The sequence below is a fragment of the Bos taurus genome, chromosome 3 (assembly GCF_002263795.3).
Source record: "Bos taurus isolate L1 Dominette 01449 registration number 42190680 breed Hereford chromosome 3, ARS-UCD2.0, whole genome shotgun sequence".
Classification (NCBI taxonomy): Eukaryota; Metazoa; Chordata; class Mammalia; order Artiodactyla; family Bovidae; genus Bos; species Bos taurus.
The window spans coordinates 19,925,532-19,950,158 of record NC_037330.1 but is presented as its reverse complement, the minus strand read 5'-3'; the positions used below and the strand labels follow the sequence as shown (position 1 = coordinate 19,950,158).

The window sequence follows — 24,627 nt, the reverse complement described above, 5'->3', positions numbered from 1 at the left end:
CTCCATTTTTCAAAGGGTCCCCAAAGCGTTGAGGAGTCACTCCATTTCTTCTATAAATGTTATCTCAGAGATGCAGGAAGACAAGGGAAAGGTCAGAAGGGAAAGGGGGTATACATCAGGGGTGAGGGAAGGGAAGGGAGAGGAACTTTTATTCTGTTTACAGAAAGATTTGCTTTTTTAAAAACAAATGGTGATTTTTTTTTCTCCCCCACCCTTTATCCTCACCCCAATAGTTCTATTCTGAAAAGGAGGGAAACATAGTTAGGTCAGGAAATTCTTCATTGTTGTAACTGTTGCTCTGGTCTCCCAGCATGGACAGCATCTCCTAATAAGAGAAAAAGAATAAGCTTGGGTCACACATCTTGATCCTTCCATTTACTGAGCTCCTTCCCAACATCCCCCTGAACTATCATCCCTGGCCCCAGAGTTTCTGCTGTGCTGAGTTCTCTTAGCCTTCTTTACTACCAGCGACTCTAACTTCTTCAGATGACAACCTATTTTCCTACTTCTCTCTCTGCCTTCCCCCTATAGTTCTACATTCTCCCCCTTTTCTAGTCCTCACTATTCTCAATTTGAGAAAAATCTCGTCATAGTTCATAAAATCCCCTCTGGATATTTATGGCGTATCTCTTATCCTATTTGTTTTCCACCAAAACCTTGTTTTGCCTTCTTCCCATCTGTGTTTTAAACTAAGCTCTTCCTTTATCCCACCTGAGATTACTAACTACTGCAGTCCCCTCAGGATTTATGTAAACAGACCCTTATAGCTGTATTCAGTATTTTTATACCTAAACTGCTATCATCAAATGGGCATATGGTTCTCCATGAATGGACCAAAATTACTTTCTTTTACGTCTTCGCGTGATGCTTCACGTCACTAATGACAGTCTAGTGCAGCACATTAAGTTCACAATCTTTTCAATTAATGACATCTGTTTTCACGTGTCCCGACTCTTCTCCCGCTTACTAACCTCAATCCATGCATGCTTTCTTCTCTGTCTCTCCTCCCTGACTCTTTCTCTCCCAGTTTCTGGTCTTCTGAAGTCTTTAGACCCTCTCACCTGGAAGACCTCAGGCTGGCCAGGTTGCTGTGCTGATGGCTGTTGAACATGTTGCTCATTAGAACTTGAACGATGATGCGACTGCTGGCCCTGCCACTGTGGCCAGACACCCACACCCTCTGCTGTCCGTGTCTGGAATTGTCCTGCAGTTTGTCCAGTCTCAGGAGCTAGAAATATAGCAAGGAAAAATAAACAACTTCAATCTGCTAACTCCACTAGAGAGGAGAAACTAGCATATAACCGCATGCAGATCATTAATTTTACCTAGATACCCTCTGTCCTTTCTATTTCAAACCCTAGTCCCGAATTTATTTTTCTTCTCTAGGTAGAGTCTTTTCTACAGGATCCTTTGCTCATTCAGACTAAATGTGCATATTATTAAATTTATAATACTTTACATGCTTTTTGTTACACATGCTAATAAAGTCCTTTTCGCGCGGGTAGGTTTTCAATTCCAAATGGACTGTCACCATGCATTTCCCTATAATTAGGTCAGTACAGCCAGGACAAAAGCAAACTATTTTAACCACTAAATCCTTTCTCCTTTGTGATGTGATTTTCCTGTTCCCCTGACTCTGGCGTGAACTCACCAAAGTTGGATCCACGATTGGTGAGACTAGGATAGGCAGCTGCACCAGGTGACGCAGTGGAAGCACCAGGAAGGGACATGGGGCTGAAAGAAGATGGAGTCTGAAAGCTGCCTACACCAAACTGGGAAGAACGAGTCTTAGCTGTAGCCTGGGTAACCACTTGCTAAAAGAAAGAAAGGGGTAGAGAGTAAACAGAACATTAACATTATTGCACAGACCATTCCTATGAGAGTTAACCCTCTGTCAATCATTGGATTCTTCGGAGCCAACCTCATTACTTATTTCCCATTGCACATTTCTTCCAATTAACTCCCAGTTTCCTTTGACACTATTTTTAGGCACTTGTGATGAAGTGTAAAAAACAAAGAACTATGCGATTAGTAAAAGTATACACATTTAGAGTTGAGAATTAAAATGAAAATGACATAAATGAAAGCATTTTATAAACTGTAAATCTATACAAAAACTAGAGGCATTAATAATAGTATAGCATTATATAAAGAGAAAAACACACTTTGTATCATTTTATTATTCAATCTGTACCACATTTGTTTGTTCCTAATGATATCTTTTTTTTTTTTTTTGGTAACTAAACATTTTCCTCACTATAATAGTAATGCATACGCACCATGGGATATCTTCAAAATGAAGGAAAATAAAAAGGAAATAATCATCCATAATCCTACCACCAAAGACACATGGTTAACATTTTTGGATAATTTCTTCCAGTTTTCATTTATGTATTTTTTTATAAAATGAGGTTATACCATGTATAATAATTCTAGAGTTTATTTCTGATTTTGGCTTTTTATTTAAAATATTACTTATGCAAAATAAGTACACAGCAACATATAAAAGGATATTAGCTTTAGCCTTAACATATATATACACATATATATTCTATGAGGATTTTTCAACACAATTCCTGCTCCCAATAAGATAAAAATTGGAAGACAGAGGATGGCAGGGCAGTCAAGAAAAGACGTTTAAGATAGACAATAATAATTTTACATATGGAAAAAGCCTAACCAACCAAACAAACAATAAATACAAGGGACAGACAGATGAGAAGGTTTACCTGGGCAGAGAAGCCTGGGCGGGTGCTAGGGGTCCAAGCTGGGGCTGCTCCCTGGGTAGGATTGGAGTGGCGGGAAATCTGGGCCAACATCTGCCCTGCGGAAGTTGATGGCTGGACAATGGTTACAGGAGGGGCCAGACCACTATTTCTAGGAGTGAACAAATAGTGAGGTAAGGATGAAAAAGGTGCATTTATCACAGAATCTAGGAATCACAGGACAATCTAGTGCTATCTCTAGATTCCCTCGACTCCCTGGGGGTTAAGGAAAACTTGATAACAGAATCTGGAAAAGACGAAGAAGACTGACAGTCACACACTGATCAGGACACACAGAGATGGAACCTGGAATACGGCAGCAGGATAGGTGCAAAGAAAAAGGAGGAAGAAAAGCAAGCTCGTCTCATCTGAGGCCAACAAGTTCCACTGCTTTGTCTGAGATAACCAGAGAAAGCCAGGCAAGAATAAAACCTGGATTCAGTAACTGAATCCCTCAGTTGCCCTGTAAACCAGCACACACATACGGGGCTCACCTGAAATTCTCTGCCGGCCGGGGGGTAGGAGGGAATGTGTTGCCCTGGGAGAATAGCTGTTGGGTGGCAGGGACAGTGCTGGAGGAGATGCCTTTACTCTGATCTGTGGACCAAAAGGAGTTGGGGGAGGGCCAGTCAAGGGGCTGTAGTATATTAGTTCAGCAAGTTCCTATTTATTCACGAGGTATTAGGGTTAAGTGGAAATACGCTGGGAGACTACTGACTGGGCAGCTGCAGGCCCATCAATAAATGATCAAAATAAGAATTTAAAATGAGAATAAGGAAAAAACATACCCGTACTGATGTTGGAGTAGATTTCTGAAAATCTTGGATCTCTATCTTGGGCAAACAGACTCTCTGACTTCTCAAGAGGCTTGCTGTGTTCTGGCCCTGTGGTTGTCACAGGCTGAACAGAAACCTGTGGAATGTAATGATAAAAATAACCATCAAGGTTTAACATGACAATTCAATAATTCGAAAATTCATATAAAGATACACATACACTTTAACTGGCTCTAGGGGACACTTCTTAAAGAAATGTTCACCATCCTTTAAAGACGACATACTAACCTGGGAATGATTGTAGCTGGTTAGTCCATCTCTTCCTGGTACCACATCCAATTCTGTTTGCTGCTGCTGCTGCCTACATGTTAAAGGCAAGTAAAAACAAAAATAGGGGGAAAAAAAGTTATTTTAAAAAGGATCTGGGGAAAGGGCTTAAAACAAACAAAAAAGTGTGACTGTAGACTGCCACTCCCCAGGCTAGTCACTGCTCAATAAAGAATTGTTCCACCATTTCTCACCTGGGTGCCAGCTGCCCTGAGCCCATCTCCAGGGATAAATTAGCTGTGGGACCTAGCTGTGGCCTCTGGATTGTGTTCGACAGTGAAGGTCGTGGTTCCTGGCTAGAGTTCCTGGGAAAATGAAGAGTAGAGACAACAAAGAAAAAAAAAAAATCTGACTCTGTACAAAAGATACTACAGATTCACTGATACATGGGGTAATCACTGATAAATTCCCCTTTAAAGCCCAATCCCTATGATACCTGTAACCTCAGATTCAGCAAAGAATTCGCACTATAAACAACATGATACAAATAGAAACTATGTCCTACAGCCAAGAGCTCATCCTGTTTGGGCTCTAACTCCTTCCAGTACTCAATACCTAGCAGCTGTGGATGTGTGTATGTATATGTTGCATATCCATAGATTGTGTTTAAAAAAGCATAAGTAAAAAACTGATGAAAGTACACACTGAAACATTAACAAAGACTATTTCTTGATGGTGAGAATTTTTTTCCTTCTCTTTACTATTTTCAATACTTTCCAAATTTTCTACAAAGAATATTAATTACAAAATAAAATATTAAGAATTAATTAAAACTAACTACAGTAGGAAAAACTGTAGTATGCAAAAATGCGAAAAGCCATTATTTCCAGAAACAACTTCTTAAAAAGACTTAAACATTTCAAAATTTAAGCAAAAGAGAAACACAAAACAGCTGTTGTTCAGAAATATAAAAGATGTAAAAAAACAAAACAACTATAATGACCTGAGTCCTAAGTTAATGAAAATTTCTAACTGAATCCACTGTTATACTAAATTAATTAACAAAAAATTAAACTTCATGAGCCCTAAAAATTGAATTAGAGGACACAGAGACTCAATGTTGTCACCAAGTATTATTCACACTTAATAATTATTTCTAATCAGATCTTCAGAAGTGGGTTCAAGGCCAATTCTACACAGAAAGATTAAATGGAAAAGAAGTACCTTGACAACTGACACCCACTAGGTACAATAAAAAAAGACAGCAAGAATGTGGAGAGGCTGAACTCTCACACACTGCTGATGAGAAAAGTACAGCACTGCTGCTCAGAATGCAAACTGGTACAGCAGCTTTGGAAAACAATTTGGGAGTTTCTCAAAAGATTAAGCATAGAGTTACCATGTGACCCAGCAATTCTGGGCTGTGCTTAGTCACTCAGTCATGTTCAACTCTTTGCGATCCCATGGATTATAATCCGCCAGGCTCCTTTGTGCATGGGGATTCTCCAGGCAAGAATACTGGAGTGAGTTGCCATGCCCTCCTCCAGGGGATCTTCCCAGCCCAGGGATCAAACCCAAGTCTCCCGCATTGCAGGTGGATTCTTTACCATCTGAACCACCAGGGAAGGCCAAGAATACTGGAGTGGGTAGAATATTCCTTCTCCAGGGGATCTTCCCAACCCAGGAATCAAACCGGGGTTTCCTGCATTGTAGGCAGATTCTTTACCAGCTGAGCCAGTATATACCCAAGAGAATAACATATCCACACAAAAAGTTGTACACAGATTTTTACAGCAGCATTCTTAGTATCCAAAAAATGTAAACAACTCAATATCCACCAACCAATGAACGGATAAACAAAAATGTGTTTCCATTTATAAGAAATGTCTAGATCAGGCAAATTTAGAGAGACGCAGAAGAGATTAAGTTACACAGGTCTTGAGGAAGATACTGTTAATTAGTATAGGATTTCTTTGGGGGTAATAGCTATTTTGTGTGTGCTAATACCCACACAGCCCTGTAACATACTAAAAAAATTATACCCTTTAAATGAGTACACTGTATGGTATATGAAATCTATTTTAAAAAAACTCTTACAAAGCTGAGAAAAAGTTCAAACAGAAAACAATGAAAGACTAGAGAAACAGAAACTAATAGTTAATATAGCTATGCTCTAAAGCAAACTATGGTCCACAGGCCAAATCCAGTTCACTGCCCGTTTCTGTAAATAAAAGTTTACTGGAAAACAGCCATCTTTATTCATTTCATTTGTCTAGAACTGTTTTTGTACTACAAGAGCAGAGTTGAGAAGCTGCAATAGAGACTGTATGTCCCACAATGCTGAAATATTTACTATCTGTTCTCTTAGGAAAGTTTGCAGACACCCGTTCTAGAAAAAAAAAAAAAAAAATCTGCCAGACTAGAACAATAAACTGATGTATAAAACAAAATTATTTCTAGACAAGACGGAAACAAAATTGAAATACAGTTGACCTTTGAACAATTCAGGGTTAGGGGCACTGACTCTCCAAGTAGTCAAAAATCCGAGTATAACTTATATAGTCAGCCCTCCATATGGGGTTCATGTAGTACTGTATTATTTACTACTGAAAAAATTCTGTGTATAAGTGGACCATTGCAGTTCAAACTCATGTTCAAAGGTCAACTGACCAAACTCTTCACATGTCAGAATCTACTCTCTAAGTTATTGTTTGCTAAAATTTTACTCTACTAGTGTAAATCAACTATATTTCTACAAAAAATTAAAATTTTTTTAATTCTACCTGGATGAACTACCCCAAATTCTAAGCAGTTGGCAGATGCGCAACTAATGGTATTTACTACTACAAAAGTAGAAGGAAGAGGTAGGTAGCCAAGCAGACTTGTCCCATGAGAAATTCCAACACTGGAAAAGTTCTTTAAGGTACATACTTCACATTGGTGTTGGTACAGATGATATACTCAATTTCATCTGAGTAAGGGTTCTGGAAAGTAAAAGAGCTGGTTCTCATCCAGAGCCATTCTCGGTTCTTAGACCGAAACCGGAACATGACAGACAGCACCTGGCCTTTTAACTTCACGACCTGAAAAAGTTTTCATGCTATCAGTTGAAACTCGCAAAAAAATTTTCTTTAGACATGTAAAATCCTAGGATTCTTGTGTTACTATCCTTGAAATAACAATATTTTGCAATGTTACTAACAAAACAACATGGGGAGTGAAACATTATTAAGCGACTAAATAATAAGGAGGTATATTTATCATGTTTCTTTTTAGAGTGCCAAGCTATCTGACCACTTTCACCAATGTCAAACAAGAATAACAATTATTTCCAGGAGAGAAAAGACTATGTTTCCCCACTTCCTTTGGAAAGTCCCTTAAAGATACACTGATCTAGCAAATTTACTAAAAATTTAAAAGTTTAACGACAATGAACATAGCCTACATGCTGCCCCTCAATCCCAGTTTCTACCACTATGCCTGAGAATTTCTGTTTTCACAGCACACATGAAGGTTTCTATAAATAAAACCAAAATGGCTTTAGTTTTATTTTGCTTTTTAAAAGAAAGTAATTTTTTAATTATTTTCATTTCTGATCTCACAGAATAGAAAATAATCTTTTGAATCCTCCTCCTTTATAATAAAAACATTAGAAGCTAATACTTGTTTTGTTTTTACTATATGCCAAGCCCTAGGCTATGTGTTTTTTCTTTAAGAACAAATTTACTTAACATCTAAAAAAATGTGATATGAACAACTGTTAAGTAATCTTTAACACTTTCATGTGCTCACTGAATAATATATACACAATGAATATTACATTTGTATACAAACCAAGTACTGGATTTGAAACCTGATTATGGCTGTACGTATCTACACCAACAGATTATAAGTTCAGTACTTCAAAATACCTACACTACAAATTGCTTTTTAACCAAAAGTTAAGTGATAACATTTGTGTTTAAGTTGACAGAAGAGTGGCAGTTACTGCTGGTATTACAGTTTAAGAAATAATTATAACAGAAAATGGGATATATTTCACTTAACAATAATAAAATGGTACATTTTAAATATATAAATAAAACTTTAAAAAATCAAATGTGAAACAAAGTACAGCAAGAACCAAAATGGGAAGAAAACAAGGAAAACAAGTTTCATTAGAAATAGTAACTAAATTTATGTACTGAGAAGCAAAAAGAAATATAAATCCATCTAGACTTAAGAAATATCAAAATCTAGAAATCAGCAACTATTAAGCACCAACTAGTCTGCACAGTAAAAAGTACCTTTGCTTAGTACTCTAGTATCACAGCAGCAACTGATGTCAGAATAAAAACCTTGAGATCACAGTGTGTCTGAATCACCCATTGCTTTGGAATAAACACTTTCTACAAGTGATAAAATGGTAGGAACTCTGTGGCCAAATGTGTCAGAATTATGAATTTCATGGATTTAAAATATACTGTACAATATCTTCTCACACTGCCAGAAGTCCATGTCCTTAGCTTTGAACAGTTTCAACAGAAGTCAGAATAGCTTTTCTAAGACTGCACATATAAGGCAATGTGATCCTTCTGCATGGATAAAAAGTGCATGGATAAAAGTGATGCTGAAAAATCAGGAAACACTTTTTACTGCCATTGTCTGATTTCCTCTAGAAGTTGGGCTATGTGTTTTAAATGCTTTATCTTATTTGCCTACTGTATCAGTAAAAATACTATGCTGTGCTGGGCTTAGTCGCATCCGACTCTTTGCAACCTCACGGACTACAGCCCACCAGGCACCTGTCTATGGGAATTCTCCAGGCAAGAATACTAGAGTGGGTTGCCATGCCCTCTTCCAGGGGTCAAACCCAGGTCTCCCGCATTGCAGGTGGATTCTTTAATGACTGAACCACAAAGGAAGCCCAAGAATACTGGAGTGAGTAGTTTATCCCTTCTCCAGGGGATCTTCCTGACCCAGGAATCGAACTGAGGTCTCCTGCATTGCAGGTGGATTCTTTACCTGCTGAGCTACCAGGGAAACCCAGTAAAAACACTAGTGAGGCTTAAAGAGGGAAATTAACCCATCTAATATAAATAATAATAAAAAATACATCTAAAGCCAAGTCTGTCCTGAAATTAGAATTTACCAGATGTTTTCAGAATCTAGGACCTAAAAAGTACAATTAAGAGTTAGCTTACAATTAAGAGTTAACTCTTACTTATCTATAGAAGAACTGTGAAATGAATTATTCAACTACTACTCACTGTTCAATTAAGTGCAGAATATTTTAAATACTTTAAAGATGGCCACTTTAATGTTGAGTAGCCAAAGCCAATGTACCTTGAACATTACATTATCCATAATTTCCAAGTACTGGTCCTTTCTGTTTCTTAAAAATACAAGTTAAGTAATAGTGTAAAACCGCAAGGCCTGCCATACTGCTCGATTAATCAGTACTCAATAAATATTTGTTGGATGAATGTAATAATATATATTAGACAAAAATATTATTCCAATTCAAACCAGGAAAAAAAGCTACCTGTTGGAAGCTGTCTCTTAGAAGCTGCTGGTCTTCAGGATGACAGAATTCTACAATATTCTTTCCTAAGAGTTCCTAAAAGAGGAAAAGAAAAGTAAGATCAACACTTTTATGATCACTTAACTTCCCCTGGCCCATTAGGAGAGGAACTGGATTTAATTTCTCTTGCTTTTATCCTAGGATTATAGATTAGAGGGGAAAAAAACACACACAAAAATGGAATCTGCTAAATAACTGACCTCTAGAGCAATTTTCTTTTTCAGGATATTGCACATTTATTTTAACTATACTTTTTACAGATTTGAGGTATAATTTACACTCATTCCAAGTGAATTTTATAATTTTAATTTAATGATCTATAATAAATTTATATAGTTATATAACTCTTATCCCCAATTTAGTTTTAGAACATGTCCACTGCCCCTAAAATTTCCTTTCTGCCAGTCTGAGGTCAATCCCTGTGCCATCCACTGATCTGCTTTCTGCTTCTTTAGTTTAGCTTCTCTGTACAAATGAAATCATAGAACAGGCAGTCTTTTGGGTTTGGCTTCTTTCATTTAACCTAATATTTTAATGAAGTTCATCTGTGTTGTTCCAAATATCAATAGTATATCCTTTTTATTGCTTATAAGTATTCTCACATGGATATATCACAGTGTGTACCCATTCATTAGTTAAAGGACATTTAGGCTGTTTTCACATTTTGGCTATTATGAATAAAACAGTCATGAACATCTGTGTATAAGACTTTCTGTGAACATATGCTTTCTTTCTCTTGGGTAAATACTTAGGAGTGGACCTGCTAATTTGTAGGGTAAGTGTGTGTTTAACTTTTTAAGAAACTGCTAAAATGTTTTTCTAAAGTAGTTTACCATTTTACTTACCTACCAACAATGTATGAAGGTTCTGTTTCTCCATGGTCTTGCCAATATTTTTTGATTATACCCATTCTAATGGGATACAATGGTATCTCATTGTGATTTTAATGTGTATCTTCCTAATGACGAGCAACTTTTTATGTGCTATTCATATTTCTTCTTTGATGAAATATCTGTTCAAATCTTGTGCTCTTTTTTTCACCGGCTGGTTATCTTAACGAGCTTTAAGAGTCCTTCATATATTTTGGATACAAGTCTTTTTTCAGATATATGATTTATAAATATTTTCTCCCAATTTGTAGCTAGTCTTTTCATTTTCTTAATGATATCCTTTTAGGAGGGCAAATTTTAACTTTTATGAAACCCAACTTATCAAATTTATTTTGTGAACCACGTTTTTAGTGTCATAAAAAAAAATCTTTGTCTAGGGAATTCCCTGGCAGTCTGCTGGGGAGGACTCGGTGTTTTCACCGCCATGGCCCAGGTTCAATTCCTGGTGGGGAGCACTAAGGTCCAGCAGGCTGCACAGTGCAACAACAACAAAAAAGTCTTTGTCTAACCCAAGATCACAAAGATTTTCTCCTATTTTCTCCCAGAAGTTTTATAACTTTGGTTCTTACACCTTTACATCTTGGAGTTGACTTCTGTGTATGCTATGAGGTAACAGTCTAAGTTCTTTTTGTTTTATTCTATTTTGCACGTGAATATCCAATTGTCCCATCCCCATCTATTGGAAAAGCTTCTTTTCCCCTTGAATTATCTTGATATCTTTGTTGAAAATTAGCTGATCAGTTGACCATAAATGTGAGAATAGACTCCATTCTGATCTACTGATCTAATCCCTACACCAACACCACACTGTCTTGGTAACAACAGTTTTACAACAGGTGCTGCATTAGGAAGTGTAAATGACTTTGTTCTTCTTTTTCAAGATCTCTTTTCCACCAGCTTCTTTACACCGCCACAGCCACAAGTCCCTCCTGGTGACTAGAATTTTGAAGTTTATATAACGACCTATTTCTCAATTCAGATATAGTTATATCTGGTCTGCAGAATGAGATATCTAAATAAATTATAATAACTAGTTCTAAAGTTACAGGAGATCCAACCAGTCCATTGGTTGGATTCTGAAGGAGAATCCATTCTGAAGGAGATCAGCCCTGGGATTTCTTTGGAAGGAATGATGCTAAAGCTGAAACTCCAGTACTTTGGCCACCTCATGCGAAGAGTTGACTCATTGGAAAAGACTCTGATGCTGGGAGGGATTGGGGGCAGGAGGAGAAGGGGACGACAGAGGATGAGATGGCTGGATGGCATCACCGACTCGATGGATGTGAGTCTGAGTGAACTCCGGGAGTTGGTGATGGACAGGGAGGCCTGGCGTGCTGCGATTCATGGGGTCGCAAAGAGTCAGACACGACTGAGCGACTGATCTGAAAGTTACATATTTAATGGGTTACTATGCACCTAGATTGATTATATGAATTATCTAAAGGTAGCCATATCATTATAGCTAAAGTGCATCATTATATGTATTAATATCATTAATAACAAAGAAATACATGTTCATACCTGCTGCTCCCACCTGATTTCACAAGTCGTATTTTTCTAGCTCAGATGCTAACCTTGGTAGGAAGCTGAGATTATACTTAGCTATCAATAGAATAGGGTCATCTCTTTTTCTGAGCTGGGGCTGCTATGTTTTGACTATCTCTGGAATTACATGAATGAATAATCTCAGCACATCCAAGGGAAAACAGAGGCCTAAATATCAGTGGTGTAACAACTCCAGCTCCTCACCTGTGGCTGGTAGCCAACAGTAGCCACACAGCGATGATCCACAAAAGTGAAGATTCCCTCAATATTGTGTCGAGAGATGAACTCTGTTGGTTGACAAACATTACTCATGTCTGTACAATTGGGAGAACTAGTTACCTGAAAGTAAAGAGATAAAAATGAGAAAAAAATTGAGATAAAAATGAGATAAAGAGAGACACTATTCTTTACAGATGTACTTCCCATCAGGTTCCCAATTTTAGGATTCTGAACTGTCACAACTTATCCAGAAAGGAAAAAACGATAATCAGATAGGGCATGAGGCCTAGCTCCATTCCCACACATGTACTCTTCACTAACTGTGAAGAAAGATAAAAATTCATTCAACCCCAAACCCACCTACTTTCATTTAGCTAAGTTGTATTCATTATTCATATTGGAAAATTATTCTCCCAAGTAATCAAGAAACATCTGTTTTTGTAAGGAGAATCAAAATAATTCCACTTCCCTACTGTCAGTCATGAAATGAAAAATGAGAAGAACTCTCTTATATTGTATAGGAGCAAAAGAAATTAGTTGGAAATAGAAATAGAAAATTTAGCACTGCAAAGCTAAAAGTATGAAAGAGGAAAAGACTTCTCTCTCCAAAAGATCTTTCACTGTCTTCAGTTTCTGCTAAATCGAACAGAAGCAATGTTAAGTGTGAATGCCATATTCCTCCAAATATTTGGAGATTTTCAGAATGCTTCATTTGTATTCAGAGAGTAAAAGAAAAAAATAACATGAACACATCCTGAAGATTTTTTCCCACTGAAAGTGGGTGATATACTAACCGATGCAGAAAATTCATACTTGCCTGCAGTCTGCCAATGGCCACTAGGCAAAACTTGCTCCCCTGGCCAGCTTCTGGATCATCATCTGGAAGTGAGACACCTTCAAGAAGTTGAAGTTAGAAGGTTTAATATGTATCTCAAACACAACTGCCTTCAAAAATTAGATGTGTAAAGATTTAAAACACACACAGATATGATGAGACTAGGTATAAAACAACAAAGAGTGCTAAAAGATAAGAATAAAGGTAAATAACCAAAAGAACTTACCATATATATCAGGTACTGTTTTAAGTGTTTTTATATATGTTAATTCATGTATTATACTCACATTAACTATAAAAAATTACAGAGCACAGGTCCTACACAAAATATTCCAAAAGATTAAGATGGCCAAACCAAATACATATGAAGACATTGTATTTGGTCACTCTGTGACCATATCATCGTTAAGAGAATAGATGTCTTGCCTAACCTGTGACTTTCAAATTAAGCAAACAACCAAAAATGAAATTAAACCAAACACCAACAGTTATCTTCTTTGGAAAAGAGAGAAGCCCTGGGATTTCTTTAATGTTTTATGTGGAAAGGGAAGACGGTTGCATTTTCCCACTGCTCTTTGCATATTTATCTTCTTTTTACCAAGAAAAACAGTATTTCTTTCAAAGCTACATAGACATATAAAAGACCATATATATTGCAAATGTATCGTTTATACAGTATATAATCTAAAAAGTTCAAATATCATTACAACTTAAAATTAATTTATCTTAATTACATTTAACTACCATTTTGGGGGGGCCTACCATATGCCAGACAGTAGGCTAAGTTCTTTTCCTACATTAAACCTAACCCTCATAATAACTTTCTATGGGTTATATTATCTCCAGATTACAGATGAGGAAATTGAGGGTTTTTTAAGTCAAGTAACTTACTAAAATACACCACTAGTAAATAACATCAGAAACAAACCTAGGTTTTTACAAATTCAAAGTTTAACCTCTTACCAAAATACACTACCTTGCCTCTCTTAGCTGCTATCCCTCTAGAATCCCCCAATTCCCAGTCATACCTATCTAGCAGGGAGGTAATAAAGTTGCTAAGAGTTGGAAATTCTGACCAGCCAGGTTAAAAGGCTGATCCTTGTACCCCAACCACTTTTCTCACATTCCCTTTTGATCTTTAGTTCCAGTAAAAGACACAGCCAATACTGAGTCATTTTCAAGTCTGAGAAATCCATCTCCCTAACTGGAATAGAAAATCCATAATGGAAGGAAGAGAGTCTACTTTTTCTCTCCTATCTTCTTACAGTTTATACCAAAGCACATTTCATATGCAACGGGTATATGATAAATGTATATGATAAACGTTAGCTAACTTTCTTGGACTCTGAGGAACTAGCTGCACCCGGAAAGAAATCACTGTTCAGCTTTCCTACCTGCTGGGGGCCAGGCCTTGATATAGCCTGTGCAGTGCACCACCACGAAATGAGGTTCCCCATCCTTCGCAGAGCCAAGTCCATTCCTAGAAAAATTAGAGGTGTGAGGAAAAAACTTTACTCAGTATCATTTAAAAAGCAATGCTGGCTTAGTACCTTTAACTTTAGGCTACTGGGTGTTTAAATAACAGGATGAATATACTTGGACCTTTCCCACCCAAAAGTGACCACCATATTGTTTACCTTTGCCAAAGTAAAGCAACTGAAAGGTACTGCAGCAGGAAGAAAGCAGGTAAAGTGGGAGTGTAACTTTCTTAAACAGGATGAGCAAAGGATGCTTTAGAAGTTCAGGAAAAATAAAAATGTAACTGAGAAGTAAGGGATGAGGGTAAGGGCTGCTGAAGGAAGTACTATAGTAAGACAGTTGAAAATGTGATGATCTCTACAGGTACTTGACCATCCCTTTGTGTTTTTTTTTTTTTTAACTGCTTAAGATCTCACCTGCATCTGTTTCTCACAAAGCTCAGCCTGTTCATGGAGACTGAATCCACAGAGCTATTGCCACACCTGTTTCAATGAACAGAGAGATTAAAAGCAATTAAGATGCACTATCATTCACACAACTTGAAAAAAAAAAAAACCCAATCCAAAAATGGGCAGATCTAAAGAGACATCTCTCCAAAGAAGAAATACAGATGGCCAACAGGTATGTGAAAAGTGGCTCATTAATAGAGAAATGCAAATCAAAACTATAATGAGGTACCACCTCAAACTGGTCAGAATGGCCATAATTAAAAAGTCTACAAATAAATGCTGGAGAGGATGTGGAGAAAGGGGAACCCCCCTCCACTGATGGGAGGAATTCAAGTTGATGTAGCCACTGTGGAAAACAGTATGGAGGTTCCTCAGAATACTAAAAACAGAATTACCATATGATTCAGCAAAATTTTAATTAAAAAAGATAAATGTATTCCTATGTTCATAGCAGCACTACTCACAATAGCCAAGACATGGAAGCAACCTAAATGTCCATCTACAGATGAGTGGGTAAACAAGATGTGGTACATATATAAAATGGAATACTGTTCAGCCAAAAAAAAAAGAATCCCATCTGCAGCAACATGGATGAATCTAGATATTATCATACCAAGTGAAGTAAGAAAAAGAAAGGCAAACAACATATGATATCACTTCTATGTGGAATCTAAAATAGGATACAAGTGACCTATCTATGAAACAGAATCAGGGAAACAGAGAGTAGACAGGGGGCTGCAAGGGGGGCAAAGGTGGGAGAGGTTTGGATTGGGAGTCTGAGATTAGCTGATGCAAACTGGAATATATAGAATGGATAAACAAAAGGTCCTACTGAATGACACAGGGAACTATATTCAATATTCTGTGATAAACCATAGTGGAAAAGAATATGAAAAAGAATGTATACATAAATATATATATAGCTGAGTCCCTTTGCTGTTCAGCAGTAATTGCTACAATACTGTAATTCAACCACGTTTCAATTAAAAAATAAGGAAAAAAAGCTGTACTATCAAAGAAGTTTTCATCATTTAACAGCCAGATAACAGGCTCTGGATACAACTTGACACAGAAAATTGGCAACAATGCTCCTAACAATGAAAGATAAAGAAGTCAGGTTTGGTATTTCTAAAACTTGTTAACTGTCTCAGAGTTTTTAAGTCAAAATGTTCTATATGCTCTACAAATGGAGATATTCTCTACATCAGGAGTTAGTACACTTTATCTGTAAATAACCAGACAGTAAATATTTTCAGCTCTGTTGGCCAAACAATTTGTTACAACTCGTCGACTCTGCTATCAAGAGTATGAAAGCAGCCAGACAGTATGTCAATAAATGGGCATGGCTATGTTCCAATAAAGCTTTATTTACAAAGAGAGCTGCGGTTTGTAGACTCGAGCACTATGCTGCAACAAAATCTATTTGCTGTATTTTGTTATTATCTAGGACTTCCCAGGTGGCACGAGTGGTAAAGAACCTGCCTACCAATGCAGGAGACTTAAAGAGATGCTGGTCCGATCCCTGGGTTCAGAAGACCCCTGGAGGAGAGGCGCCTGGAGGGCTACAGTCCATAGGATCATAGAGTCAGACACGACTAAAGCGACTTAGCACGCACACAATCACGTTATTATTTACCTTGCTCCTCCGTATGTCATTGCAATAGCCATGTCCACACATTGGGACACTCTCTCCCATTCTCACTACTTTCTTTAATAATAAATAAAACATACACAGAATTTTATGAGTCATGCACTATTCTAAGCATCTTTTAAAAATTTATTTATTTTGGTGTGCTGGGTCTTCATTGCTACACGTGGGCTTTTTCTCTAGTTGCAGCAAGTGGGCTTTTCATTACAGCGGCTTCTCTTGTTGAGGAGCATGGGTTCTAGGCAGTAGTTGTGGCACGAAGGCTTAGTTACTCTGAGGCCTGTGGGATCTTCCCAGACCAGGGATCGAACCTGTGTCCCCTGCACTGGCAGGTGGATTCTTAACCACTGGACCACCAGAGAAGTCCTAAGCATCTTTATATATATTTATTCATCTAATCTTCATAACAACTTTATGAGGCTGATATAACTCCCAATATTAGGTGAAGAAATAAAAACACAAGGCAGTCATTTAATCCATTCAAGGTCAGAAGATAAGTGATAAATCCAGTAGTCTGGGTCTAGAAGCTACTCCAAATAACTAAGCCAAATAATATTAAATTTTGTAACATCCCCAGGAAACCTTTCTTAATATCCTATTCATCACTTCTAATAAGCATCCTCTCAACAGTCAATTTCCATTACACAATCTGAATTTACTTTGTGACATGGAGATGTTTTCTCTACCTGTGATGAAAACTACCACCATCCTTTCTTCAGAATCCTAAAATGTACAGTATATAATTTATAAATGTTAACTATTAAGTGAAAGGAATCAGAAAGTCTACTGAAGGGAAGAGAGGGGGGAAGAAGTAGCCTGAGTACATGGACGTTGTCTTGGAATACACCAGGAAAAAAATATAGATACTGGCATCCAACTAGTATGCATTAAAATAAAATCCTGAATCAAACATGGGAAGTCAATTTCTTTGTGTCATTTTTTTTTAAATCAGCAAAATAGTAACCTTGAATTCTACTCTACGGGGCAGTTGTGGAAAATGAGATGACACGTAAAGCACCTACCTATCATAAGAAGAGTTCAGGAAATACTGGTTTGCTTATCATGTTATTTTGTGTTATGACTAAATCGGGTCTTGAGAGTTAAATTTAATCTACCTGGAGCTTAGACTTAAAAGTTTAACTCCTCTGACCAGAAATTAAACCCTCAGCTCTGAATTCTTCCTATGACAAGTCACAATCCTCATCCTGACACTCACCTCATACGGCAAATAAATGATCTCCTTGAGCCCATACACATCCTCATGGAAGACTGCTGACCTTCCTTTTTCACTGTTCCAGTCTTCAGATCCAGGATACGCCCTGTAAAGGATGTGAAGGAGAGTCTGGAGTACATTCTTGTGTGCAGAGAAGAGGGGGAGAGATACTGGAGGCCAAGCTAAGTAAATAGCCTATCCACACTCTTCAATCTCCTTGCTTATAACAGAATAAGCCAAGTATGAGATGGATTTTTTCCAAGTCTAAAACACCTCGATTCCCATCAATGAATCTTACACTTTAGTTCAAAGGCAGCACTGGAAATAGCTTTGTGCAAGGCAAGGGAGGACAGGAGCAGAAGTAGGTAGAGCTGGCAAAAAAGAGCAAGGTTATATTCTTGGGACTGATTATTTTTATACACATGCATGCATGTACGCACACACACACACACACAAACACACACACACAGAGTGAATGTCATTGGTTTAAAAACAAATAATTTTATATGCTATAGAAAAACGCATCTGTCTCATGCTAAAATTGTCCCTCCTATATCATATAGAAACCAAATGGGAACGTTTGAGAAGAACTAGGAAAATGAAATCCATAAAAACATAAAAGAAGGGAAAGCTAAATACCAACATTAATATGACCATAACGGATTTGATTTCAATTACCAGCTTTAATCTGCTTCCACATTAAAATTTTTTCCAGATTGCTTAGGAGCAGATGTGACTTATTTCCTTCAGCCAAACTCTGGCAAAAGGACTAAATAACATTAAACAGAGGCAGCTGGGGGGGAGGGGACAAAAACAAGACAGAAAAATAGTGCAGATACAAACAAACAAAAAACAACTGAACAATAACCATTCCCCTCTAAAATAAAAATCTATCATCACAGAACCAAGTATAAAGTCAAAGCCAAGCACAACTTGGTAGAAAAAATACCCAGTAATTACCCATACAAATGAGACATAAACATGGGTAATTTAATTCTTTTAAAATGACAAGGGAGGTGGTGGTATTGTAGGTTTGGCCTTTATGGTGTATTTACACTAATATTAGGATTAAAGTAAAATTTTATATAAACACTGTCACTAATGAAACATTTTCTAGGGATGAGTTACAAAATATATTACTTGCATGTGGATAAAAAGAACAGATTATATTCATGAAAGAAGAAAATTCTAAAAGTTTTGCCAGATACAATGGGAAAATTTAAGCGTTAAAATACCTCTTCTATCTCAGAAAAAAAGAAGAAAGGACTTGCTATTCATTTCCCATCTATGTAACTCATACCTGTCAGCGCATTTTCTGAAGTGGAAAGCTGCTCACGAAGTTTGTCCACATCATCTGGGTGCACCTGATCATACAGCGTGCTACCAAACCACTCAGACTGTGGTTGGTTCAAAACTGGGGTCACTGAGTCAGAGACATATACCACCCGGCCTGTCTCACATGAGACAATAAACAGAAAGCCGTCTGCTGCCTCCAGGATCAAATGTTTCAGTTCCTGCCCAAGGAAGAGAAATACAAGTTAATACTGAACTCTCTTGAAAAACACAAATATTACTATGGAAAGAAGGAAGACCCTTCAGATCATATGTATCTTTCCATAAACAACGGTGGCCTTCTGTTTGACCCACAGGCACAGCTTTGTACCTTAAATATAATCACCTTCACTGACAAGGTAGCTTTTTCCAATAGGTAGCTATCAATGTGTGTATGTCACTATCCACCTCCCTCCTCTTTACCTCAGATCTCAAAACAGGTAATAAAAATGCTTACCATTAACAAAAATTAAGTTCTTGATCTCACCCTCTCTGGTCTCTTAGGAAGCTCTACAAATATTCATATTCTCTTTCCCCTCAAATCTTAAACATGATCAAGTTTTCTTAATTCTATACAAAACTTCCCTCAACTCTGCCCAACTCATCTTCCAGGGCCAAGCTTAAATTAAGAGTAATGTTATACTCACCGGCTCTACTGTCTTACTTTTCATGTATTTCTCAGCCCATCTGCAATCTTCACTCTCAACCACTACATCTTTTTTTAGCAGGTTACTATTAATCATGTATTCCTAACTGCCAACTCAAGTGCTCTTTCCCGAGTCTGGACACAACGTCACTACAGATCTGACAGTGTTGTTCATTCTATCCTTTAAAATTTATTTCTGCCTAGCTTCTATGACACCATTCTCGAACTTTTACTTCCTTTTCAAATGTCTGTTGTCTGCTTCAAGCTCCTTTTCCTCTGTTCAAGTGCGGGCATTTCCAACATTCTATCTTAAGTTCTCTCCTCTATTTATTCCATACTCTCTCTCAGAGAAATCATATCCACTTCTCCACTACGAAATGATACCCAAGTCTACATTTCTAGACTTGCCTAAAATCTACTAAGCATCTCCAAATAGACATTCTATCAGCAATTCAATTTCAACATCTCGAAACCCAGCATTATTTCCCTCTTCAAAAACTATCCTCTGTGCTCTTCCAGCACTCTCTTTCTTGACTAACAATATCCCCTTCCTCTCAGGGTATAGGTCTAAAAAATCTAACTAATCTCTCACACTCCAGTGATAACCCAGCTTATCAATTCTATTTTTGAATGCAACGCCACTTAGTTATCTCATGCCAAGACTAATGGTCTCCCAGCTTTCACTCTTTTCAGTCCATCCTCAAAATGCTACCACATTTCTTATAGCTACCCATTGCCTAAAAATTAAAATCTAAGTTATTTAACATAACACTTAAATATTCCTTCATCAGGTACCATCCTATCTTCCCATTATCATCTCCCAGGGCATGGTAAACTGATTCTCCTTGAATAACCTGATTATTCTCACAGGGCTTTTAATCAAGCTATTTCCAATATTTACAACACTATTCCCCTACTCTTCGTTTTCCATATTTACATTTCTACAAGACTTATTATTGCACCTCTGATATGGATTGGATTCTGTGTTTATATCATGATTTATTTATTTACACATGTTTTTTACCTGTGACTACCTCTTACCACAGAGAAGGCAATGGCACCCCACTCCAGTACTCCTGCCTGGAAAATCCCATGGATGGAGGAGCCTGGAAGGCTGCAGTCCATGGGGTCGCTGAGGGTCAGACACGACTGAGCGACTTTACTTTCACTTTTCACTTTCATGCATTGGAGAAGGAAATGGCAACCCACTCCAGTGTTCTTGCCTGGAGAATCCCAGGGATGGGGGAGCCTGGTGGGCTGCCGTCTATGGGGTCGCACAGAGTCGGACACGACTGAAGCGACTTAGCAGCAGCAACCTCTTACCATTCTTTACATTTCTAACAGCACAAAGTACCTGGTTAGCTCACAAAAAGTGCCTAACTGGAAACTGTTGAATCAATATCTGTATGTATTCTGTTAGTACCAACTGATTAGCTATTTCAATGTACATATATATATAATCTGTGCTATATGTGCTTTCATATAGACCATCCTATTTGGAAAAATTTTACTGCTTTCTTCTAAACCACATTCCTTCCTTCTGATCCTCTGAATAAAAGTATGGCTGCTGCTGCTGCTGCTGCTAAGTCACTTCAGTCGTGTCCGACTCTGTGCGACCCCATAGACGGAAGCCCACCAGGCTCCCCCGTCCCTGGGATTCTCTAGGCAAGAACACTGGAGTGGGTTGCCATTTCCTTCTCCAATGCATGAAAGTGAAAAGTGAAAGTTAAGCCGCTCAGTCATGTCAGAGTCTTCGAGACCCCATGGACTGCAGCCCACCAGGCTCCTCCGCCCATGGGATTTTCCAGGCAAGAGTACTGGAAAAAGGATGGCATTACAGGTCAATTTTTTCTTCCTTGTACTTCCCGTATTTTCTGAAATTTTCTGCAATAAATAAGTGATACTTTTAACAATCAAAACAGAACATGGCTACCTTATACTCTTTGAAGTCTCTGCTGACTGTTCTCACTCAGGCCTAGCCGCTCTATTTACTTTAGCCATCCAGCTAGTACATATGTATTTGTGTGCGTCTGTGTGCTCAGTCTATCAGTTGTGTCAGACTCTTTGCAGCCCTATGAACTGTAGCCCACCAGCTCCTCTGTTCATGGGACTTCCCAGGCAGAAATACTAGAGAAGGTTACCATTTCTCCTCCAGGGGATCTTCCCGACCCAGGAAGGGAACCCATGTCTTCTGCATTGCAGGTGGATTCTTTACCACTGAGCCATGAGGGAAGTCAACACATATATTTAATCCTATATAAATTGTTAATAAGTTCTTTAAAGGCATTTCTTCCCATACTCATTTTTCACTTATGTGTGTATCCTGCTACTCACATATTCATATTCAAACCGAGTTTCTGAAAAGCTGGAAATGTTTCTACCTTCTATTTCTCTCATAGTGCATCGAATGTAACAGAGCGTATCTCTAAGCAACAACAACTGCCTGTTAAATTCCTTTCATCACTAAAACTGGAAGCTGCTTCAAGAAAAAGAAATATATTACTTTCATCTTCTATAACCCTAAAGCCAAGGAAAAGGACTGGTTCTTTGGGGATGAACACAGTCATCCCCAAGATTCCACTGTTCTTCTACCCTGAAGACTGGATTCATGAGTAAAGTTCTAAAATACCTGTAAGCGTGCTAAATAGTTTTCACAATTCTTCTCTACTTCTGTTTCAAAGCTAATAAATGGTATAGTCAGGGATCAAAACTCACTTTCCTATGACCTGAATATTTCCTTCAGAGCTGAATTCCTATCCTTTAAAGAATCTACAGATTCAGCTCTGCTCTGACTCCCAATATAACACACACTTCACGATTATGGGCATCTACCCCCAAAAGATCAAAACTTTCAAAAAATTCTAGAGCCCCTCATGTGTGCTTCCCAGAGACCTGATCAGTGAGGAAAGACGGCTTGTAGGTGCCGTCGGTGGACGTGTTGCCAGTTCCTCTCAAGGACTTCATGTGAGAAACTGCCATGCGTAAGATGGTTAGCTTGTCTGGTTTCCGAGCCAGGGCGCTACAGGTGGGTACCATGTCTGACAGTTCTGTTATGTAGGCTGTCATCTTGTTCCGTCGTCGCCGTTCAATCTCACTGTGGTTTTCCCTGCATGGAAAGAGAGAGAGAGAAGCCCCATCCAGGTGGTCATATCTGGCCACTTGGGAGCAGATAGAGTGATATGGATACCAAGTGAGCTGCTGAAGAAATGCGGTACTTAGATTTAGTAGTGCTTAAGTCTCTGATGTTAAAGTCTGCCAAGCTTCTCATGCAGAGCAAGCATGGAATAGAAACTAACGAGGTAGACAAGAGTACAAGCAGATACCAGCAAATCTCTCTAACTCCTGGAAACTTCCCTTCCTGTGTAAATTACCACTCCCTCAGAACAAAAAGTGTTTTAAGAAATGACAATCTTAAAAAATGTTGATTTTATTCACTTAAGTTCCTCAGCTTGGCTGATTTCTTATTTACCAATTCAACTTTTTAAAGGCTGAAAACATAGAACGACCAATTTTTTCCAACAGAAGTATGTTGCTCAACAGTTGATACAAGAATTGATTAATATAGACTCCCTTGATCTATAAAATATTGTTTGTTCTAAGTATCTCTCTTATTCTCAACACTAGGAGGCAGAACTGGAAGTTCTACTTGTCCCCCTAATGGACAAGGCCCTAGCTTCTCTATCTGGGTGTGGTGCCAGTACACTGAGCTCAAGAGATTTATAAGATGCCATTTACTAGAAGTCCCTTATGATGCCCAATTTGGGACAAAGTGAACTGGAGAACAGGATGCTTAAGAACAGACAATCTGGATCTCACCAGGGAGAGCAGAACACATCTCCAATACTGACTTTCTCAAAATCAGGGTAACTGCTGCTGCTAAGTCACTTCAGTCGTGTCTGACTCTGTGCGACCCCACAGACGGCAGCCCACCAGGCTCCCCCGTCCCTGGGATTCTCCAGGCAAGAACACTGGAGTAGGTTGCCATTTCCTTCTCCAATGCATGAAAGTGAAAAGTGAAGTCACTCAGTCGTGTCCGACTCTTCACGACCCCATGGACTGCAGCCTTACCAAGCTCCTCCGTCCATGGGATTTTCCAGGCGAGAGTACTGGAGTGGGTTGCCATTGCCTTCTCCACAATCAGGGTAAAATTACTGCTAAAAGTATAATTCAGTATTTTTCAAATTGGATTTCTGAAAAGCCTAACAGTTCCTCAGTATCTTTCATAGGAATGCTTCAAGGAGAGACTCAAACAACATGCTGCATTCCTATTTCTGTTTTGAGCAGCTTTGCTTTATCTTTTTTACGGACTTCTATTACCACTAAAGATTCTATCCGAACAAAAGTTCTCTGCCAAAACAAACAAAAAAAAAGAAAACAATGAATCTAACTTAAATCTCTTTTTTATGATTAGAGCAAACTAATGTCCAGTAGTTAACCGACTTTTCCAAGGGCGGCCCCCATTCCCAATGAATGCAACGTTCTTCCCACCATACCACACGTTTTATGAAACGTGAAAGTGTTAGCAGGCATAAGTTAAACTGGCAGCAAAATGAGACTGTGACCCAGCTGAAAGAGATAACAATAGGTCTCACAGCGTAGGTCCATATTTAGTTACTCTGCCTGGGAAACATAAAATTCTACTCTTAAACATAAAGCACCCATTTCCTTGTATCTGACAGGTTTCTGACACTGAAATCCAGAAGACTGATCTTTTAAATAGCCACATCAAGGCTGCTAAGCTTTTCTAAGAAACCACAAGATTCACTCACCAAAGCCACACCAGTACTGCTGTGACAAAGTAATCTAGGCTGTGAGTGTACCCAGGAAAATAAAGGTGAGCTTTCTAGAAGGGTGTGGAGTAAATACTGAGGCCTAAAGACTAGGAACTAATTGCAAATACAGATATATTTATTGGCTTTCTGATAAAAGAGCATTTTCCTGCTGAAGTATCGACTGGCACAGCTGCACTGTTTCTAAAAGCTTTTTATTCTGCGAAATTT

At 38.2% G+C, this 24,627-nt stretch overlaps 1 protein-coding gene across 1 annotated transcript in view; it reads right to left on the bottom strand.

Moving 5' to 3' along the window:
- Positions 1-235: 235 nt before the first annotated feature.
- The window catches only part of ARNT (aryl hydrocarbon receptor nuclear translocator), a gene marked incomplete at its 5' end in the record, with an annotated part of 35,640 nt that continues 11,248 nt past the window's right edge, over positions 236-24,627 (bottom strand). The window contains 17 exon segments of the mRNA NM_173993.1: positions 236-325; positions 1,062-1,228; positions 1,652-1,814; positions 2,730-2,877; positions 3,260-3,362; positions 3,554-3,677; positions 3,830-3,902; positions 4,063-4,173; positions 6,740-6,891; positions 9,333-9,407; positions 12,011-12,145; positions 12,843-12,919; positions 14,255-14,340; positions 14,756-14,821; positions 17,653-17,755; positions 18,950-19,163; positions 22,520-22,733. Of these exon segments, the coding sequence (NP_776418.1) occupies positions 236-325; positions 1,062-1,228; positions 1,652-1,814; positions 2,730-2,877; positions 3,260-3,362; positions 3,554-3,677; positions 3,830-3,902; positions 4,063-4,173; positions 6,740-6,891; positions 9,333-9,407; positions 12,011-12,145; positions 12,843-12,919; positions 14,255-14,340; positions 14,756-14,821; positions 17,653-17,755; positions 18,950-19,163; positions 22,520-22,733 (2,101 nt within the window).